Source organism: Pantherophis guttatus, chromosome 1 (genome assembly GCF_059756535.1).
Source record: "Pantherophis guttatus breed Tessera chromosome 1, ASM5975653v1, whole genome shotgun sequence".
NCBI lineage: Eukaryota > Metazoa > Chordata > Lepidosauria > Squamata > Colubridae > Pantherophis > Pantherophis guttatus.
The window spans coordinates 276305261-276321835 of NC_142063.1; the positions used below are offsets into that span (position 1 = coordinate 276305261).

The window sequence follows — 16575 nt, forward strand, 5'->3', positions numbered from 1 at the left end:
ATGCATAGCTTTGAAGACAATGTTATATGTGGAACTGGGGACAAGTCTTAAAAGCAGTTACGAACAAGCTTTCTGGAAAATGCAGAGCCTGAATGCTTTGAGAAGGGATTCCCCCATTTATACACTAGGTTTTGCAAAATATTTCTTCTAAATGCATTGTACAATCCTACTTCTCACAATTATTTTCTCTTCCTTTCTCATTGCTAATGTTTTTAAACCCTTAGCAATGTCAGTGGATTTGGGGTATAATAGCCTCTAAGAAGTAAATATATATAAATAAATAAATAAATAAATATATATTTAAAAATAGCTAACCTTTCTTCTTCCATCCTCTGCAGAGATGTTATTCTGCATCATCAACTTCAGAAATTCTTCTTTTGATAGAGCTTGCTGGCCTTCAGAAACTATACTCCTGACAGAAGCTTGAAGCTGACTTGAAGAAAGGCCATCAACATAATTATACATCCAACAGAGACAAGTTTTTTTAGTTAACTAATAATGTGTTCCTATCTAAATATCTTTATAATTATTCCTCTTCATGTCACACACATACATACCCATACATAATATGTGTGTGTGTGTGTGTGCTTAATTCTATTCTAGTCCTAGTACATCTACACATTTTAATTTGTACAACATTTAAACTAAACACAGAAAACTAAAATTAATAACAAACAATCATGATCAAAATATATATTAAAGAACAATTATCTGAAGAAATATTTCCAATCTTGAAATGTTCAATGAAGAAATAATCCCTTAAAATACTGGGGCATAAAATTGTATCTTGCAAGTAGATATCTGCTGACAAATGATACTTGCTTCTTCTCGCCCTTGGCACCAAAGTGTTCCCAACACCCAAAAGAACATTTGGGGGGCAGATTAGTATTAAAGAACACAGAGGTAATTCTTCCCCCTTTTTGTGTTAATGGAAGCCATTGCCAATTGAATTTAGCTCTAGGGTTCCATCTGACATTTCAGAGAACACCTAAAAGATAAAAAGCGCTTTATTCTTTTCAATATATTCTCAAATACATTTTAATTAAAATCCAAGATCAGAATAAAGAACAAAGCTCACTTATCCCCCAAGAATGTTATTTACATTATTAGTTAAGTTCCAGGGATAATGTGTGAAATTATAATTGGTTCAAATACAAAGACATGGTTTTATTAATACCAGAAATCTGACAAAACTGTTTGGTGTAACAATTACACAAAGTATCTGATTTTCATAAAGATCCGGTTAAGTCACATATTAAAATAATGCAGACTGAAAATTCCCAAATATTTCAATCATAAATATATAAGACCAATAGCTATCAATTCCAACAAAATCAGCGACTACATACTTGAGAAGTAAACAGACTTCTACAATTAGAAACATACATCTAAACATGATATCTAACCCAAAGGTGCTTTTTCAAGCGGCAACTGGACTTCCTAGTTTTTCTTTGAAGACGTTTCACTTCTCATCCAAGAAGCTTCTTCAGAGCTAAAGAAGCTTCTTGGATGAGAAGCGAAATGTCTTAAAAGAAAAACCAGAAAGTCCAGTTGCCGCTTGAAAAAGCACCTTTGGGACAACCATGACCTGGATGACTGAGAATCTCCATAGACATGATATTTAACCATATCTCCCTGTAGGGTTGGCCTCATGTTGCTTTTCCAAAAGACCCTAAAAACGTTGTATTTTTTTTAGTGGGTGGGCCTGGGGACCTCAAATGGAGATAGAACTGATCAAGTGGCTGATTTGATTGCGTTATTGTTGCCATGTGTGTGTGTGTATGTGAAATAGGGATTTTTTAAATTGGTTTTTATTATATGGTAGATTTTTAAAATTTTCTAAGCTACCTGGAGGTCACCTATGCATGACTACATAAATTGGTTAAATAAATAAATAAATTTCCTAATTGTACAAGACTAAGGTTTAGTAAAATAAAAGCAAGCTGGAAATTATTGTGTTTTTATTGCTCTCTCCTTTGTTTGCTCTGTATAGTGATCATGATTATAATGAGCTTGTCCAAGAAGAGTACCACGTGCTAAAAATGGGGTATGCAAATATCAATAGAAGCAATTAGGTTTCTTGTATCATGGACTGTTAGAACAAGACAGTTTGCATCTTGCATTGGGGGTTGGGGGCTAAGAATGAAGGAAAATAAAAGGATCTCAGACAAAGAGTTTTGCACTGTAGAAAGTGAGAGTGTTTGTGAAATAGGTCTCTGAAATCCCTGGAAGACAAATCTGAAAAAGCAAAAGCTCATAAATTCTCTGCCTTTCATTGTCTACGCGATCTTGTTCAGAGTAGAGGAAATAAGCAAGATGCCTAAACTCTAATGGCAAATATTTGTTTAATAAGGCACAGTGGAGTCCTGGGGTTTATGACTACAGCTAAAGGATATAATGTGTTCAAAAGGAACAGAAGAGAAGGTAGAAGAGCTGCACCTGGATTAAGAACATCCATTCCGACTCAGAAATCCAAATGAATGAGCGGGCAATTTTGCGAAGAGCATTTGGCTTAAAATAAGTAGAAGATCAAATAAAAAGTCTGATTGATGAAGGTATCTAATCCTGTCCCCACAGCCAAGATGTGGCGATATGTTCCAAAAGCAAGATCTTGCAGATCTTTCAGGAAGACATGAATCTTTCAAAAAGATATGAAGATATGAAGTGACTTTAATAACAGCACTTTTGATTTTCTTTGGTCATTCATTCATTCAGTCTTGACAAGTTTGAGTAAACCATTACTAATAGTAGGATATTACTCACTACATTTTTATTAGCACTTGTACATCATCATTTCCTTATCTTGCAGTAAACCAAAGTATTAATCTACTTAATCTAATTGTTTCCCATGTATCCCTAACTTGTCATTTTTATCCCATCTTTCCCAGCAAAAGCAATTCCCATTAACTTCAATAGATTCATTTTCAGCTCCATATTCCTTCTTTCATACAGTTAATCTAAAATTCCCTGCAAATAATTCAGGTTCTCAGCCAGGAACACCATTATCCTCTGCATACCAAAAATACAGAAACATTCATATTCCCAACCATTACACCTCTAACATCACCACAAGCATTTTTATATGTTTAACCATATGGAAATTTTAAAAAACCAAGGAGATAACAAACATTTGTGACTATACTCCTACTGATATGAAGCATCTGCTAAAGATTCTATTTTTTCTCGCACATATTTTTTTAATTACTTATCACTCATCCCATTCAGCAAGTAACATTAAACACTGTATTTGTATACAATGTTCTATAATTTAGAACTATCCACTTAATCATATATATATATATCAATAAATGTATCTGTATATGTATCACATTAATACATTTCTCAATAACCTGCCAAACAGGAAAACTACAGTCTATACATCCCCTACCTGTAAAGGTATATATTTTCTAAATATTAATCACTGTTATCTCTTGATACTTATACTTTTGATCAGAATTCTGCCAAACAGAATGTGAAACAAATTACACAGAAAGTCCATTAGTAAACTTTGTATTTTGAAAACTAAAAGGACAATACTATTTGCAGTTTCATTCCACAGGTAACCAAAGCCGTTCTAATCCAAGTATGATCACATCATTTTATGCACGTTAGGACTCTAATCTGAACATTATTTTACAAGCCAACATACTTTTACCTTCACTCAGTAAAGAGCACAAGAAACAAAAGACAGAGCTAATCAGCACCTATTTTGATATAGAGCAACAAAAATGTTTTCTATGAAGCGGAAAAAGAGGCAGGATTGAAGCTTGAAGATAATAAAAACACTGTTAAAAAATACTTCAAATTTGAAGTATTTCAAAGGTCTACATTTCATTTGAAAGAAACATCAAGTGGGCTGCCACAAGGATCAGTTCTGGATCCTCTATTCTTCAATTATTTTGTCTTATTGATTTGAACTTGGAAGAGTAATTAACTGAAAACATTAGGAGTCAGCAGTGTGATGCCACTGTAAAAAAAAATAAACCCAATTCAAGATTGCTTCAGCAGGAGTAATATTACCAAATAATGAATGCCCATCACAAATGCTTAAAGTGTCTGGTTCTGAACAGCACACTTTTAAGAAGAATCCAGAGAAATTATAATAAATTCAGAAAAGATCAAGCAAGAAGATCAGAGGATCAGTGACTAAGGCTTATAACCAGAGCTTGAAGAAGCTGGGCATGGTAAGCTCTGAGAAAATATTGTTGAGAGAGACATTTTTCAAAAGATTTCACACAGAAGGAGAAGACACGATTAATGGAGTTGTTAATGTATCAAAGTTCTAGTAAAGCAGATACAAGCTGAATGCTAATTCAGCTTTAAAGACCATGAAATATGAGTACTGTCAGATGAATTGTTTTCAGCACGGCATTTGTTTTGTCAACATATTGTTGCACAGGTTTTCTTCAGTGTGCATATGTGCATATGTGTGTTTGTATGTATACATGTAATGAACAGGACGAATATGGAGTAACAGATTATAAATTTAAGATTCCCTTAAATTGCTGAATAAACCAGACAAATTGCTCAATAGAAACCTTGTCTGAAAGTACCTAAAAGGAGAAGCCAGAGGCTCTACTTGTACAGAACCGTTATCTACTTTTAATTCTTAGGGAACCATCATTATGTAATTTGCCTTTTTTTTTTTTTTTTCTTTTTCTCTTCCATGACCTCCTCCCTCCTCAAATTCCAACTTCTCTCTCCCACATATGAATAAAGAGATTCTTACTCTTGGCATTCAGAAATTTCAGATTCCTCAGGCGTGGGGCTACCTTCTGATTTTTTCCAGCCAATAACATATTTATTCATTGCTCCTTGTCGAGGGTAACATTTTGCCATGGATCCAGAGATTGGTTGAGCACAATTTTGTGAGACTATATATACTTTGGAGGTATCTAATGATCCAGCGCTTTTAGGACCATGTGTTGAAGGACTTCCAGAATGATGTGACCCGCTAGAAAAAGGGGGAAATGCACACAATAAAATATTTAATGTAGTACTACTGGAGGAAATGTGAAACAGGAAAAAGGTTGGCTGTTATTTATCTTAAAAGCATATTAAAAGCGCACACACACACACAAAATCCATACACCCATCCTCCATAAAGTCTTTAAAAGTCAACAATATGTCATGTAATTTATTTCTGTAATGCAGAGTTCATATCCAACCAAAGTTGAATTCTATTCTATTCTATTCTATTCTATTCTATTCTATTCTATTCTATTCTATTCTATTCTATTCTATTCTATTCTATTCTATTCTTTTATTTTATTTTATTTTATTTTATTTTATTTCTATACCGCCCTTCTCCCGAAGGACTCAGGGTGGTGTACAGCCTAATTAAAAACACAAAGACAGACAAAATTTAAAAATAATTAAAATTATTAAATGATAGGCCCAATTTATAAAACCCCAAATTTAAAATCCCATTTAAAACCAATTAAAATCTTTACATTGATAGCCCAGCCTGGCGGAACAACAAGGTTTTGAGGGCACAGCGAAATATACGGAGATCAGAGATTTTACGAATTTCTGGGGGCAGTTCATTCCAAAGGGCAGGGGCTCCCACAGAGAAGGCCCTCCCCCTGGGTGTCGCCAGCTGACATAATTTGGCCGATGGCACCCTGAGGAGACCCTCTCTGTGGGAGCGAGCTGGCCGGTGGGAGGATACTGGTGGCAGAAGACGGTCTCGAAGGTATCCAGGTCCAATGTCATGGAGCGCTCTAAAGGTGGTAACCAACACCTTGAATCGCACCCGGAAGACCACTGGGAGCCAGTGCAACTCGCGCAGGAGGGGTGTCACGTGGGCACAATGAGTTGCGCCCATAACCACCCGCGCGGCCGCATTCTGGACCAGTTGGAGCCTCCAGGTGCTTTTCAAGGGGAGCCCCATGTAGAGAGCATTGCAGTAGTCCAGTCGGGAGGTGACAAGGGTATGAGTGATTGTGTGCAAGGCGTTGTGGTCCAGAAAGGGCCGCAACTGGCGGATCAGGCGAACCTGAAAAAAAGCCCCCCTGGCCACAGCCGTCATATGTTCTTCTAAAGACAGCCGTGCGTCCAGGAGGACGCCCAGATTGTGAGCCCTCTCTGTGGGGGATAAAGACTCCCCACAGTCTTTGCTTGTTGCTTTGTTTTCAGTAAGCAGTAGTATAAGAATACTACTAATCTTATTTTAGTTATCTATTGGGCTAGAAACATATCTCTCTCAAAAATAAAAATAAAAATAAAAATAATTAAAAATAGTAAAAATTGAAACACAGAAAAAAACTTCAAAAGTTGGTACTGACCTTACAGAAATAAAACAATACAAGACTAGTTAAGTATTTTTCTAGCACTAGAAAAATCTCAATGTTTGTATCATATGAGTATTCCTGGGAAAATATTATAGACAGAGAATACTGTGTCTGAGAATGTCTTCTCTCTAGTTACTACAGGTAGTTAACTTACAACTATTCATTTACTGACTGAGGTTACAAAAAAAACAAAAAACATGAACCTGTTTTTTTTAGTTCATGACTTACACAAATTGTGCATATGTGACTGGGGATAAAGGAAATCACATCACATTTATGATCAATGACTTGAGATCATAAAATTATGCAGAAGTACTTTAATCATATCTTTAAATCTAAATTAAACGTTTTCACATTAATGCCATGAAAAAGTAATTATTGATACAAAATAGCAACCCTTCCATGGAATATTCAAAGACTTCTGCAGGTAAAAAGATGCAGTGTAATCATAAATTGATTTCATAATAGGCTATAGGAGACAGAATGATATCCAATTTAATCCTTGCCATAAGGCATAACTCTTCATTAATCAGTGTCTAGAATGCGTTTTATGCAAAACTTGTCTCCTACGACTAGACAGGAAGATTCCCATGACAGAGGGAGAATCCCACCAATGCAATGAAGATACTGGGGGGGAAAAAGCTGAACTCAATTTATAATATCTGAACAGAATGTGTTATCTAAATTACATTGCTCAACAAAGACAGGTTTGATATATTGTAAGGCACCCTAGTAACAGTAACTCAAGCCAAATCTTACCCAACGCTTTGGTATATGGGACATATTTAGCTTTATTAAATGTAAAAATATGTAAAATTTTGGACAGATTGGTATCACCATACAAAACGAATTCAGACACTCATGATTTACCAGAATAAATTTCTTAATTTCTGATATGTAACACTGACAATATAAGGTTAAAACACTCCCACTAAAGTATAAAATAAATAAAAGCAAATTTACACTTTACTCAGGATTTTAGGTTTAGTTACCTGAAAAACAAGCGGGTGGAAAAACTCACCTAGAATGTGAAGATAATTCACTGAGATCTCCCATGCTGCCATCACCTATGTGACTGCTAGAAATGGCTGAAGCATAACTGTGGACAGCATACACTTTCATGTCATCATCTGCTCCTGGAGTTTCGGATGATTCAGCCCATTGATCTGTCCGTCCATGAAGCCCTGACCGACTTCCAGAAATGTGCAATGGAGCCAACATTGGAGCTGGCATACAAGGAGCAGTATCAATTCCACTGTCAGTAGAAGCTCCCTTAATATATGTTAATCCAAGCAAGTCAGAGTCCATTAGATCTTCAGAGCCAAAGTGCTTATCATCACTGTTGCTTGATGTGTTGCTGGATAGAGTATTACTGCTAGAATGGCTGGAACAGTTTTTGTCTCCAATCTTAAAGAGAAATATAGTTTTATTTCCATTATCTGCAGTTTGATCAGTGAAATGAGAAACACATTACTAGTTCGAAATGCCAAATAAATTTGAAGCAACACCCATCCACCCCCCATGTACCACATTTGCCTTATTAGTATTTCAATTAACTCATGTTCAAAAACCATCTATAAGATTCTATAAAATTGTACAAAGTAAGGGACTCTTGGTCCTCTTTGAGCACTGATGTTATTACCTAGTTTGAGTAATGAAACATCTGCAAGCAAACAGCCAAAGAGAGAGAGAGAGAGAGCACCAAGGACCCCTCATTTCAACCCTGAGCTCCAAATATTCTCCTTTTATCGTACAAAGTGAATTATGTTCAGAATTTGAAATGATAAGCTCAGAATTCAAGAAGGGGTGCTGCATCTTCCAATTACTTTTACTGTTATGGGAAAGCTAGGCTCTTCCAGATGACACCGAGTTAGGAGTTTTACCCTAATTTGGAGCCAGCTGGCATGGCCAAGAGTCAGGAATGCCAGGAGCAGTTCAATGACATCTGGCGGGCTACAAATTCCCCAATCTGAAGCTATTAACTAAACATTAACTGTAACTATAGTAACTGTTTTTCTCTCCGTGGCCTAAATCCAACATTAAGCAGGTAACCTCTGCCAATGCAAAGTTCCCCTTCCCTTCTGCCATGTCTGCAAGATTATTAAATTCATTTGAAAATATTTTTCATTGTAATTTGCCCATTGCCATTACTACTAAAATTTTACAGGAATATACTATACATAAGAGACAAGTTCTATTTAGGTGCACAAATCTATGTTTAATGTTGCTTAATAAAATAAAATATAAAATTAATAAAATCATATATAGTCATAATCGAAAATAAACATTTATTTTATTTATTCCAAGGTATGGCAATATAAGAATGCCCATCAAAAATAACAAAGTGTATATTTCTGAATATGCAGTTTAAAGTTCTGCTCAGAATGGAGAGCGATGCTTACTTTACTTAGTGTTTAAACTATTTGGTGGCCTAGAAACAAGGATGTGTTCCTTATCATGTGCTTGTTTGAGGTCACTGCCAGAAAGATTACTTACAGCTATTTTTGCATCAAAGAGGCTTACTATTTTTTATTAGAAGAGACTTCCTTTTATTTCATATTCAAACCTGGTAGATACTACTGGGTGATGTTCTCTATACTCAAATTCATTTCTCAGAGTTATTTCATTAAAATAATTCATGCCAAAATAAGTTGTAGAATATAGAAATGTATAAATTAACATAACAGCTCATTGAACTATTTTTTTTTTACAATTTGCTCTTTATATTTCCTATTTCATGATTTTGTATTGGAAGATTATGATGAAACATCATCCTTCCATCAAAGGAGTAAGCTCAAAATCTGCAAGCATTTTCATGTTTCTTCAGACTTTTGCAACACAGGTTTTGTTCAGACACATGTAAAAAAGATTCCTATTTGAGAATTCCCAAGTTAAAAAAAACTTACATGAGAAAATTTATTTGGTGAATCCTTCCCATTGTTTTCTTTCTGTAGTGCCCGGTCTTTATAGGAACTCAAAACCTTGGTTGATGGTGCATGCCACTTCGTTTCTGCCATAATTAATTATTTATTTTAATATCCAATAACATAAGCATAAGGTACAAGGGGAAAAAAAACTACTATCTTAACATTACATGGTTTACTTTAAAACAAGGATGCTCCTTGAAGTTTTTGGAATCATATCTTGCCCTTATCAAACTGAGAGATACATGATTTATTAGCTATGACAGTTCTGGATAAGAAGAAACAGTTATCACATACACATTGGCAACATCATCCTAATAAATTATGGAATGGAGCAAAACCCCAAAATCAATATTGACACCCTTATGCTGCTCCTCAGCATCAAGAGAGCGTGGAGGTGATCAGGAAAAAGCAAGTGGAAAATGAAAGACTATTGCTCTAAACAGGGCTATCAGTTACAGATCCAAAATTCTGCATGGCCACTTGATAGCAAGAAAGAGTTAAAAAGTTTTTAGTATCTCCTTGCTATCACTAGAATTCTGAATTTTGTCATCCAGAATTTTAAAGAGAAAGTAACCCTAAATTTAATCCCAGATATATTTTTTTTGAAAAAAAAGGCATTGCATGTTGTCTAGGAGGAAAAAGCTATCCTCAAACAAAATGTATTGAGATATATGTATAGTTGATTCCATTATTTATGCTAGATAATATAAATAAATAGTAGGTATCCACAAGACAAAATAGGAAAGTTTATAAAACTTAACGAGAAAGATTATATGAACATGTAAATAATATGTTTCAAAATATTATGTAGAAATTATAGATCACCCCACATTTTGTAAATTTAGTTGTGCTGAGTCATGCTATCACTTTAAACCTTCCAAGTTTCACCCAATTTTGGGACTGATTTTTGATGAATGTAAATTTACTCAATTTACCTAGGGTTCCATCAAATATATAAGGGGGCGTCTATATTTTCATCTGTTATTCCCCAAAACTTCAGTAAGTATACTTTGAAATACACAGATTTATATAAAAATACCAATAGGGGAGTTACAAAAGTTTGGAATTTGTCACCATCAGAATACTGATGATGACACACAGCTGTGTTTGTTTTATTAATACTGATAGCCTGCCTTGTCTTCATAAGCTCACAGAAATGAACAATTCAGCAAAGAAGTCATTTGACTGTAAAAGAATTTTGACTACCGTTGGGATGCCTGGACCCTTCCAAAGATTCTTCATGTTCTCTGCCTTCTTCGCTCTCCAGGAGACCTTGATGGTCATGGAGTAAAGGGGACTGGCATCTTTAAGTGGAAAAAGAAAGCGGTGGGTTTTCTAATTCACTATGAAAACTACTCATTCCATATGAACCACTTATTGCTCCCATGACATAGCACTTTAAATATTATTTTCATATTATTTTGACTGAACAAAAAAAAAAGATTTATTGGTGCTGAATACAGTTTTTGCTGAATTTGAAGGATTATTCATTTAATAATGATATGAATAGAACTGATATTCATATCATTATATGTGAGATATTCATATCATAATACAATAGTACTAGTGATGCACTAGCACTGATAATGTTACCTAGTTAGAATAATGAAACGTCTGCAAGAAAACAACCATGCTCAGAAAGCACCAAGGACTCCTCATTTCAACCCCAAACTATAAATATTCTCCTTTAGCAATAGCAACAGCACTTAAGACTTATATACCGTTTCACAGTGCTTTACAGCCCTCTCTAAGCATTTTACAGAGTCAGCATATTGCCCCCAACAATCTGGCTCTTCATTTTATCGACCTCGGAAAGATGGAAGGCCGAGTCAACCTTGAACCGGTCAGGATTGAACTCCTGGCAATGTGAGCAGAGTTAGCCTGCAATACTGCATTCTAACCACTGCACCACCGCGGCTCTTCTTCTCTAATCTCTATTAAACACAGCAGACATCTGCATTTTCATTTATACTGGATTAGTACGGCTCTCCTCCTTTTAACTAAGTAGCAATGCTTTGTAGTGGCTTGCATTCGAAGGTGCTTTGCAGCACACAGGGGCACAAATATAGTATATCTAAAAAGGCAACTGCTTTTTCTGAGATAGTATGGCAGAGGCAAGTGGGAATTAATTCTGAATTTTCAGAGATTGAGAAAAGTGAAAATTGAAGCTGCTAATTTATTTCTGCAAGGATGTTATCTCATTCAACAAAAACTTTCCTAGAGGCTCCCACAATGGATGAATGGCTGGAAAAACTGATGGAACTAGCAGAGATGGCTAAATTAACTGCTCTAATATATATGGCTAGTGCATCTTAAGAATGTAAAAGTAAAAAGTTGAGGCAGTAAGGGTATTATTTTATCCTACTGTGTTAAAAAGAATCAGAAGTCAATACTTTTCTTTTTTATTTCCCCTTTACTCTACACCTCTTTCTTTCCCGTTTCCCTTCCCTCTTTTCCCCCTCTTTTCATTTTCATTTGTATTTCATCTTTTGATAACCTTTATAAAATTATTTAAAAACCTTCATAAAGGCTACAAGCAGTAAGAATGTTTTACATATATATTTTTCACAATCAAGATATAAAAAATAACAAGTACCCATCATATCCTACTTGATGCCTCCACTGACTACTCCCGCTTGGTCCTGGATCACTGGAGGATGATTGGTTGCTTGGAGAACTTCTGAAATAATGAGTAATTTAAGATGTGGCGAGATATGTAGTGATCCAGTAGGCATCCTATTAGTTTAACAAAATTTCTCATGAACAAATTTTATATTTAAGCATATGAAGTATTCATATACAATAGTTTTAAAACTTAAACTATGTAATTAGTTTGACTGTACAGTGAGATCTTGGTACTCATAGTTAATTAGTTCCAGGATGTGTGATAAGTACCGAAAACAGCGAATACCAAACTATCTTTCCCCATAAGGAATAATATATTAATTAAGAGGCAACTGGCAGCGACAAGTTTGAGTCGAGTAGCAAACAAACAACAAGTTCTGGGACAAAAATGTTGGGTCAAAATGCATCAAGTAACAAATTTGATGAACTTCAAAGCAGGCAAGTACCTAGGTACCACTACATAAACAATTATAATAATCAGGCACTCAGCCTGATTTATGTCCCAGTGACTGATTTATGACTTATTTATTCATTTATGACTTCCAGTGACTGATTTATTTTCCAAAGGACTCATGTTCCAATGAAAACAACTGAAATTTCAAAACAGTACACATTCTGCATGCTCTCGTCACATCAGTGTTTGTTAATAATCAAACTATTTCACAATTAATGACATCTTATATAATGAATTATAAATATAATAAAATGTATTAGTAATTTATTAAAGTAATAAAATTACTTCAACGTTGTGCTCTTCCCCAAAAAATATCCTTCATGGAACAATGTATTGGACTCAATAGTACACTTAACTCCCTTTCTGCTCTATAATAATATATTTTCAGATGGCATTACAGTAACTCTTTATGAGTCTTGAGCAAGGAAAATCATATTCAGTCTCCCATGTACCCTGAATATTTTCATATTAAATACTAATATGCTTTCCATTGAGAAAATGCTTAGCAGACCACTCTGTAAATAATGGCAACCACAGTTGCCGGAAAAACATCAGGAAATCTGTACTCTAGACATTCTCACTAAACCCTGAAACCCAAAATTGCCCAATTTAGAATCAAATTTATTTACTGTCAAATATTTATTCCTCGTTTTTATTTCTCAAGAAGACCTATTCCATTCTATTGGTTAGTCATCTGAGGGTGTCAAAAGAAGCTTGTTAGTTTTTATATTCCAGGCAGAGATATGCATTAAAATTGCATCTTCCTTTTAGTATCAATATTACCAGCTTGACTAATGTTTGCTTCCAGAAAAAAAAATAATACAGCCCATAGAGCCCAGGCTCACTTGATACAGCATTTATAAAATATAAGCTGGAACAGCGTATATTACCTTGCGCCATCTGGAAGCTTTCTGTCAAAAGAGGTGCTGCGAGGAATAGCAGTTTGTGCCTGATGAAGAAGCTGCTGGCAATGCAGTCTGTCAGTTGTTCCTAAGATTGGAGAGGCACGAGAGAGAGGCTGCCCAGCAGAGGTTGGCACCCTATGCCAAGTAGTATTCCTCCTGAAAGGAGTTTTATACTCACATGGGGTGCCTTCGCTGTCAAGTTTGTACTCCACCATGGGAATTCGACAGAGTTCTGAGCATCCCCTACGGCAGAGATGAACATCGTAATGAATCACAAAGGTATTTTCTACCATAACAATGATGTCCCATTTCATACTAGGTAAGTTTAATTTGTTAGCACCGGCATATTCATACAAGTAGATTGCAAAGTGAAGAGCAGTGAATTCCTAACTGCATGAAATATAAGGTGCATGTTTGGTGGATAATTACGATAACTGTCTGCTAAATAAAAAGTATAGTCAAGTTTTATAAACTGTGGTATTTCAAAACTTGGACGGTTGAAAGACAAGATGACATAAACTGTGGAACTTATTATAGTATTTTAACTTGTTGAAAACTAAGTTGTAGCAAATATGTGTACCCTTGTATGTCTGTACTAATATAATTATTATGGTTGGTTGCACAGTCAGTGCAAATATTTAGACTGGATTTGGCATTTTTATCCACAATCGAGCTCTTTCCAAGGATCTGGGATAGGCAGAAGTTGTTTGATAGTATTAAAGATACTGTCTCAATGTCTCAGGATGTGTGCTGTTCCAAGTAAAGCTGTTCTTTGAAATTGACTGTGTGATTTTGTCATTGCCGATAGTGTTCAAGTAGTGCTCCAATAGTTTTCAGATTACCTCCAAGTGCCTATTACTATTTGCTTTATTTTGCCCTAATCATTCTATTTCTATTTGTAGGTTTTTGCATTTTGTGATTTTCTCCAATTCTTTTTCTTCTATTGTCTCCCAGTATTGCCATGTCTACTATCCAGACTTCCTTGTTTTTCTAATCGACAGTTGTTACATCTGGGGGGGCTTATGTGATAGATGCTTGTCTATTTGAATTCTAAGGTCCCAGTGCATTTTAGCTTCTTCCTTTTTTATTACTTTGCCTGTTTTGTCCTTCTACTAGTTCTTCTTGAAGAAAAATGGTATTTCTTGTAGATCGTCCAATGCACAATTGTTGCTACTTTGTCATGATGTCCTTTGTAGTCAGCCTGTGCAATCTACTTGCAGCAGCTAATTAGGTGATCCACTGTTTTATCAGCTTCTTTGCAGAGACAGCATTTACTATCGTTGCTGTTTTCTCAATTCTGGTTTTATATGTACTTGTTCTTAAGGCTTGGTCTTATGTAGCCAGAATTAGCCCATGTCTCTTTCTTCAGTTTTCCTGCTCCTAGTTATTGCCAAATGTTGTTGTTGTCTGCTTTGCCTGTTTTTTAATGTACCAGTCATGCAATACTTTGCCTTTTGATGTCTTTTTCTATTTCTTCTTTTCTTGTAGGGAAGTTTAATATCTTCAGTATTCAGTAAATCTTCATGGTATACTAGCTTTCAGTTCCTTCTTCACTATCCTTCAGATATTCTTTCAATGCCCTTTTTTTTCTTCTATTGTCTAGTGTATTTGCAACATTCCATGCCTACCTATTTTCTTTGGTTTAGTAGTGTGTTAACATCCCTGCATGGACGAAGATCATGATTCATGATCTTTTCATGAATGAAAAAGTAAATAATCTTTCTATCCAGGTCTTTTAGTTCAACTTGAGTCCAGTCCACTATTTCAGCTGTGTATCTAATGGCTGGAATTGCCCAGGTCTTAATTGTCTTGATGGTATTTCCTCCACTGAGTTTGAACTTTAAGATCTTCTGCACGCTCATGATGTATTCACTTCTACTTCTTGACTTCAGAGTGCTTGAGGCTGTCAGCTTGAAGGCTACATATGTATTTATCGTGATCATCTTCATCTAGTGTCCTGATGTTCTTTATATACAAAATCTTGAGACCATCAGTTATCAGTATTTTTCCCTTGTTAATGGTGAGGGTACCATATATGTCCAGTCCAAACTCTACTGCAATATGTTGGCAGTATCTATAATCAGTATTGAGCAACAATTCTGCTGATGATGTTTTGACATACTGCTTTAGCTGTCCATATAAAGGACATGGGATAGCTTGGCATATGTTTTTGATGTTTGACAGATATGGCCTGACTTGTTCAGCATTGTTAATAGAGGAATCAATGCAATGACAAACAGTGATGGTGAAAGTGAATCTCCTTGAAAGATTCCTCTCTAGATTAACCTCTTTCTATCATTAGCATCTGTATCTTTCACTGTGCCATTGTTCTTTGCACAAAGCTTCTGATGTTTCTACTACTCCTGTTAATTCTAGGCATTTGATTATCCAATTATGTGGCATGGAGACAAATACCTTCTTGTAATCAATCCAACCTATGTTCAAGTTGGTCTTTGTTCTCTTGCAGTTTTCCAATATCATCTTGACAATTAGAAGCTGATCTTTTGCTCTTCCACTATTTGGCCAAAAATGGACCATAGACTATTATCATTTACTTTATTCATTAAACATGAAACTCAATCAACTGAACATTCAAAAATGCATCACAAATACCATGGACTGGTGCTAATGGTTGATACGGGTTGCTGCCAGCATCCTAGGTATCAACCAAGTACCTTCTTAAGATGTACAATGTTCCAAGTAGTGCAGTTTTTTGCAGTTCCGCTGGTGTTATTGCAGGAAGCTGTGTATCTTATAAAATTCTAGGACGATGGACTATTATTATTACTACTACTACTACTACTACTACTACTACTACTACTACTACTACTACTATCCCAAATCAATCCACTGATGGATGAAGATCTCTTCATTGAAGACTATGAGCCATATCTATCATACTGGTCTATATTATGGTTGATACAGATTTTTTTGACAGACACACTAATTCTTCCCTTCTCCATGTTCACATTGAGGTGACCTTATTTCCAGGTAATCCTATGCATGATTAGAGACTCTTTACAGATAATTAATCTATAAACTCACCATGTAATTAAAATAGGAACAGTTCCTCTCTCCTCTTTTAATCCACATTCTATTTTTGTTGCATGTTTGATAAATTCCTATATGCAATCCTCTATGTCCCTAATCAGATCCAAGTCCAACTTAGTCTAATTAGGCTTATTCCCAGACAAGAGAGCATAAGACTACAGCCTTCTTAACCAGAAATAAAGAGCACAAGCAAAATCAAACGGCATTTGCAACCTCCCTCTAATATCCTTTGCCTCCTCCTCATCTCCGACTATTGGCTTCTGATATTTAAACAAAACAACACCAGGAAAAATATGTTTATCAGTGCATGTATCATAACT

The 16575-nt window shown here is 35.4% G+C and overlaps 1 protein-coding gene across 7 annotated transcripts in view; it reads right to left on the reverse strand.

The window, feature by feature from the left end:
- SIPA1L2 (signal induced proliferation associated 1 like 2) overlaps positions 1-16575 on the reverse strand; it is a 93350-nt gene that overhangs the window by 15618 nt on the left and 61157 nt on the right. For 4 of the 7 annotated variants that reach the window (XM_060692359.2, XM_060692358.2, XM_034428336.3 and 1 more), the window contains 7 exons: positions 13190-13447; positions 11817-11900; positions 10427-10524; positions 9200-9303; positions 7315-7700; positions 4730-4954; positions 316-433 (listed from right to left, as the gene is read on the reverse strand). In XM_060692359.2, the coding sequence (XP_060548342.2) occupies positions 316-433; positions 4730-4954; positions 7315-7700; positions 9200-9303; positions 10427-10524; positions 11817-11900; positions 13190-13447 (1273 nt within the window). The remainder of the gene's footprint in view (positions 1-315; positions 434-4729; positions 4955-7314; positions 7701-9199; positions 9304-10426; positions 10525-11816; positions 11901-13189; positions 13448-16575) is intronic. The other 3 variants (XR_009622752.2, XR_015731453.1, XR_015731454.1) reach the window with 1 other exon arrangement.